The sequence below is a fragment of the Olea europaea genome, chromosome 6 (genome assembly GCF_002742605.1).
Source record: "Olea europaea var. sylvestris chromosome 6, O_europaea_v1, whole genome shotgun sequence".
In the NCBI taxonomy this organism is placed as follows: domain Eukaryota; kingdom Viridiplantae; phylum Streptophyta; class Magnoliopsida; order Lamiales; family Oleaceae; genus Olea; species Olea europaea.
The window spans coordinates 13,187,779-13,194,254 of NC_036242.1; the positions used below are offsets into that span (position 1 = coordinate 13,187,779).

The 6,476-nt window shown below is 35.3% G+C and overlaps 1 protein-coding gene across 2 annotated transcripts; it reads left to right on the top strand.

Annotated features, from left to right (window-relative positions):
• Window positions 1-1,273: 1,273 nt before the first annotated feature.
• On the top strand, window positions 1,274-5,896 carry LOC111395897 (ras-related protein RABA5a-like). Of its 2 annotated transcripts, none has more exons than XM_023022111.1 (3): window positions 1,274-1,551; window positions 4,294-4,934; window positions 5,377-5,896. In XM_023022111.1, the coding sequence occupies exons 2-3, from the start codon at window positions 4,595-4,597 to the stop codon at window positions 5,703-5,705; spliced, it is 669 nt and encodes a 222-aa protein (XP_022877879.1). In that variant the 5' UTR covers window positions 1,274-1,551; window positions 4,294-4,594; the 3' UTR covers window positions 5,706-5,896. The 2 variants fall into 2 exon arrangements, with proteins under 2 accessions (XP_022877879.1, XP_022877880.1); XM_023022112.1 differs by having other exon boundaries at window positions 1,289-1,547.
• The last annotated feature ends 580 nt before the right edge of the window (window positions 5,897-6,476 follow it).

Here is a 6,476-nt window from a genome sequence, read left to right on the forward strand (position 1 = left end):
ACTATATTTTTCATTTTCATTTTTACAAAAATGGAAAACAAACGTCCACATAGTATGTTTTTAGGACTAAATGAGGGCGGGGGACCTTACTAGCTACCCTTAATAAGGACTATTGACCTATAAAGTTGTAAGCACGTTATGAATATTTTCCTTTCTAAGGACGATAACTCTGATATTCATCGACCCAAATTAGGAATGGCAATCGGGCTCGGGCCGCCCGTGGCTCAGCTCGAGGCTCGGTAGACCCGAGCCCCATTTTGGGGACACGGGCTTTGCCCGAGCCGGCCTGTGAGCTCGCGAGTTTTAAAAAAAAAAAAAAAATTTAAATTTACTGCCTCTTAGCTGCCTTATTTTAATTATACAAACATCCACCTAAAAGTGTTACCTGTTACTATATAAAATATCATCATGATGCTCCCTTAAATAGTTCTGGTAATCAAGAAATTGAATATATATCAACCAGATCTTTTAACTTAATACATCTAAATTACTTTAAGACAAATATTAAATAATTGTCTTAAATCAGCATTGACATGTAATTACTTTAAAATTGATACTGAAGTGATAATAGAGTCGAAGTTTAGGAGGGAATAAAAAAAAAAAAGAGCCTACCCGGCTTGACCCGTAAAAAGCCCGAGCAAAAGCTTGGCCAAGCCTTTTTTTTTTTACCGAACTTTTGCTCGGCCCTTGCTCGAGCCTGCAAAAAAACTCGGCCATTTTAATCGTGCCAAGCCTAAGCCGAAATTTTAGGCTCGCGAGCCGGCTCGGCCCGACTCGTTTACATCCCTAACCCAAATACACTGTGAATGTAGTTCTAGTGCTCAACTAATTATAGCACATTTTACAATTGAAATCAAATTTCTCTTGATATTTGATGATTAATCTTTGTCCTCCGAAGCAATTGAAGTCATTTTAAATGAAAAAAGGTTCAAACTGAAGGTTAATCACGTTTCTATGGTACAATCTATGACAAAATAAGCGGAAATATACCTAAGAGTAATACTAATATATCACTTGTGTTTAACACTAGCTTAGGCGATAGTACTGCAAATACTAAATTAGATGCTCAATTAAATACAAGAATTTATAACTCATTTAATAGAACATATGGTATGTTGACATCTAAATTGATATTCAATACTGGTGACAGATAGCATTATTCTTAAATTAATTGTGTTGCCCACGGATACTTATTCAATAGAATTGGGCCAGTAATCTTATAGTCCAGTGGGCCGAAAGCAATATTTATTCATGTTTGTAGACGCATCTATTTGTCTCTGCCCAGCAACTGTAAATCTTGCTCCCCCTCTCTCCATCTGGCTCACTTCTCTGATCAATCGTTGAAACCTTGCTCGATTCTCTCCAAAACCCAGAGCCATTAATTTTCATTTGATCCGTTTCATCTCTTTGACAAATTTCTAGAAATATTATTATTATTTTTGTCCGTCTTTTTGTTTTCTTTGATGTGCATTTGGAACGTTCTGATTTGATCACGGACATGTGAGGGGGACAAATTAAGGAAAAGATTGTATCCTCTAATCGAAGAAGTGGGTATGTTTAATAAACTCTTTGTCACAATTTTCGTACATTAGCTTTTGACGCGCCATTTTCCTGATTTAAAGGGTCTGAAGGAAATTTCGTTCAATATATTTTTTTAGGCAAAGATTCAATGTTTGTGAATGATTGATTTCTTTTCCTGGCAAGTCTATTTATTGGATTTAGGGTCTTGTGTTTTGTTTGTTAATCGGCGAGCGTTAAAAGCCATTATAGTCTTTTGCCTAAGTTTTTCATTTTATAGGCTAATGGATTTCGAGTAAAAAGACAATGTTAATGTACTAGACAAGTATTAGATATACTAAAAGCCATTTAAACATTCTTCAGAAAATGGCTTTCTACTTTCTAAGTGAGAGCCGTTCAAACTCGATTTTACTGGTTTTCATTGAAGCATGTTATTTGGAAATTATGTAAAATAATATTTGTATATATTATTAAGACCTGGGTTCCAGTTTAAAAGGTGAACCTATGAGTAGGCTAATCTTGAAATTCACATGCTATTTTTGAGTCTTAATTGAATCGGATTGCTATTTAATGGGCTCCAATACCATGTAAAGATTTAGGGTTCCATCTTAAAAAGTTAACCCTATTAAGAGAAGAGGAGTAAGTTAACCCTATTAAGAGAAGAGGAATAGTCCAATCATTTATATGTTGGTCTATATTTTTGGTATTTAACCGCTTTGGATTTATCCCTTAACATATATAATCATATTATCGATGTGATATTCACGTTTAATTTATCCATCTCTAGTGTTCTTATGATTACTTTGAATGTTCTTCACCTTATTGCTAAGATGTTACATGGTCCGGAGAATATATGACATTGTATGCTGTGTGGGTCCAATCTGTGCAATCATCTGTCCGAATTGAGTGTCATGAATGTGTTTCTTGTGATTGATTTGTTGTGATATCTCAAGTCAGTTATCACTTGGGAGATTTGATAGACATTGACCAGAAACTATTATGGCTGTAGCATGTGGTATTCATCTATATTTGCGTTTCCATACTGTTGTTGAACCATCCAATTATGGTAAGGACATCCTTTTTTCGTCTTGACAATGGTTACAAGCCTGGGACCGACCAAGGAAACAAAGGCTGACAACTAGGCCTGCAAGATAAAGCACCTAAGAATCGGGATCGAAACATACCAATTACCAAATCCACCTATCTTCGCTGGCATAACCCTAAAATAGATCATTACGAACTGAGGCTTCCAAGCCAACTTGATTAGCTTGCGAAGGATGAATGAGACCACATGGAAATGTGAACGTTTCTCTTCATTCAAGATTCATTTTCCTTAAACATTGACGGTGTTTATTTATAATATTAGAGAGAGGTCTTCAAGTCCAGGAGGATGGGACATTTGCTAATTGCATACTAAGAATAATATGTGATGAATGCAACATCAATGAGATCGGAGCGTCTGTTAAAACTTTGCTTAGTTAATTCTATGAAGAGTTTCTGTGCTATTCATTGTTCAAATGTATGTAATGAATTAAGGTGCACTGAGGAGAATGTCTCTATTCGAAGTGACTGACTGGGCTTTATTTTAAGCCTTCTGGTTACAATATTTTTTGACTTCTAGTGATGAAAAATTAATTTTGTGTTGTTTATGTGACTATTATTATCATTCGTGAGACGAAAATAGAACAAAATTTAATAGCTTCACTTCTTAAATGACATAGTTTTTCCTTTTTCCATCTTTTTTCACATTACACCATCTTCAATGGGGGACTGCTAGATCACAAAATTACTTAGAAGTTGTACTGTGTGACAATTGCTTGCATTTATCTACTTCATACTTTTATAGGAGTCTATTTTCAGTATTATTTTGATCACAATGACAAACAAAGACCGATTCTCAACATTTAGCATATGTCTGGATAAGTGTTTCTAGGCGTTTAAACACCTTGATCAAATAATACTTTTGGTTAAACCACTTTTTATCCACACATTTAGTAGGACCACAAGTATGGACCACTTCTCCATTTACCCCTGGTTATAATAATAACTCTAAGATGAAATTAAAGTTTTCCTGAAAATTATAACATAAACATTTGGTACTTCTGACAGTTGTAGATATGTGTCTTTGCAATTTTTTTACTTAGTTCACATTGTGACTGTTGAACCTCTTTGTGTTTTTTAGTGGAAATCATATTGCTATAACATTTGGTGGATAAATCATATCTTTTACATACAGAATATCAGATATACATGGCTTTGTAGAAGTGTCTTGGACATGTGGCTTCGTAGTGAAATTGTGTACATTCTAACTCTGTGATACCAATATGTTATCTTAAGATGTTTATATGGACACTTGCAAATAAATTGTTAGATAGATGATGTCTGCACTGAGATTAGTTAGATCTCCATGGACAGACTTTTTCCCTGTAAAATTCTGCAACTAATCAGGAATGCTGACATTCCCCTTATCGTGTGAAATTTATGTAGTTCATTTGTACTAGTAGTGTGTTGTGATACCTTAATAAATAGTTCTTTGCTGGTTTTAGTTTAAAAGAACAGGGATGGAGATATAGCAAGGGGAGAACATAGTGCAAATTAAAGACTCCTTCCAGATTAATAGCTGTAATAGACGTAACAAAGAATGCATTTGATAGACATTCTGACATTTGTGTTGTAAATTCTACGATTTGACTATAATTTATCTGCAGTTTAAAAGCAAAACTTTTCTGAATTCTTTGTAGAACTTTTGGTTTCTAATGCTTGCTTGATAAGCAGGTACCTTAAAGCTTTCACCTTTCTGGAGGACTGGATTGAAATCTTAGATAGCTAGTTTTCCCTGCACTTGGGTTCGTAAGAAAGCAGCCACTTTAGGGTCGTGGAAGTTACTACCTTTTGTGCAACTGAAACTGCCCTTCGAGATTCTTCTGGGGACCTCTTCCCTCAGATATTTTTTTCCTCATCTGGGGAAAGAAGTGCAGTTTGATTGTTTGGGTGTTTAGTTCTTATCAATTTTGTTAGTTTGTCTATATACATCAATAAATATGGTCTGTTAGCGCGTTGTTAAAAAGATTGAATAATGGCGCATTACACAGAAGAGGAACAAACCGAGGATTACCTTTTCAAGATTGTTTTAATTGGTGATTCAGCTGTAGGTAAATCGAACTTACTGGCTAGATTTGCAAGAGATGAGTTTTACCCTAATTCAAAATCAACTATTGGGGTAGAGTTTCAGACCCAGAAGATGGAAATTAATGGGAAGGAAGTCAAGGCTCAGATTTGGGACACAGCTGGTCAGGAGCGGTTCAGGGCTGTTACATCTGCATATTACCGAGGTGCAGTTGGAGCTCTTCTGGTCTACGACATCAGTCGACGCCAGACCTTTGATAGCATTGGCAGATGGCTTAATGAACTTCACAGTAAGCAACCCGACATTCAAACATTTCACATAATTTTTATTTATGCGCCTTTTCTTTTTCCGTTGAAAATACAATAGAACCTTTCACCAGGTACTCATTACAATCATTATCAGCACGACATTCACCACCCTAAAGATTATGGTTTTCTTCTATGTTTGTGCTATTCTTTAAAAAAAAAAAAGAAAGAAAGAAAGAAATAAAAAAATTGGGAAAAGGATTCACTTTTTTATCCCTAGAATTTTTCTGAGCTTATCGCTATGATGTGGGACTCTTGCTTGATGCACTGGTCATATTTGTGTGGTTATATCTGCTTTAAGTCGTAGAACCTGAAACAGTTTAACATATATATTTTATGAGTTGCTATGTTGCAGTTAACTGTTAAAATTTTTGCTTTTCTAACTGATGGGACTGGGATCTGATTTGAGTGGTTGATTTGGAACAGCTCATTCTGACATGAACGTAGTTACAATACTCGTCGGAAATAAATCCGACCTCAAAGATGCTCGGGAGGTCACAACTGCTGAAGGCAAGGATTTGGCTGAGGCACAAGGCCTGTTCTTCATTGAAACTTCAGCTCTAGATTCCTCCAATGTTACTGTTGCCTTTCAGATGGTAGTCAAAGAGATTTACAGCATTTTAAGTCGGAAAGTTATTCAATCTCAAGAACTCAAACGCAATGATCCCAGCTGGATGGCAGATGGGAAAACCGTTGTTTTACAGGCTGATGGTACCCAAGAAGTGGATGGACAAGCGAAGAACGGTTGCTGTTGAGTTCTGTTGATTTTTAACAGTATGAAGAAATTTCAGTTCCATGGACCTCTGATTTTCTTAAGCGCTTTCCACACATCTTTTTTTAGTTGTAACTTTATTTACTCTTACTGATGAAATTGTAGTGAACAGTTTTTGTTTTCTTTTTCTGGGCAATTGTAGAATCTATTTGGAAGTAGCATTCTTTTGTGGCATATCAACTTTAGGCACAGTAAATGAATTAATTCAATAACCTAATAAACGATTTATTTCAAATATTAAACTTGTCAGAATGTTAAAAGGCAAATAAATGAGAATGGGAAGACCCTACTGTAAGGTTTTGAGATCTCGACTGGGCCAAGCTTAAAGTTAGCTTTGTTGGATTTCAACAATCTGATACAAAATCAAACCTGACTTGGTAAATGGACTGGGCCTACTACAATTTCTAGAGGATCCAATTGCAATAAAAATCAAATAGGAGGACTAAAGTGTCAAATTTAGAACCTTGTGGAGCAGAATGAAATGTTCTTAACATTTTAGAGACTAATAGTGTGAGTAATCATTTTCATCCTATTTTGCAGAATCTAAAAGTATGGATTTAATTAGTTATTAACTACGATGAAAAATGGGTTTGAATAGACCGGTCAAAGCTGACCCCCACCTAGCTCTAGCGAATTTACATAAATGGAAAAGAAAGAAAAGATGGAGATCTTTTATTAAGAGTCTACACGTTTGATATGGGAAAAGTAAAATTCGAATCATTGTGTTGAATTTTGACATATAATTAATATTTTT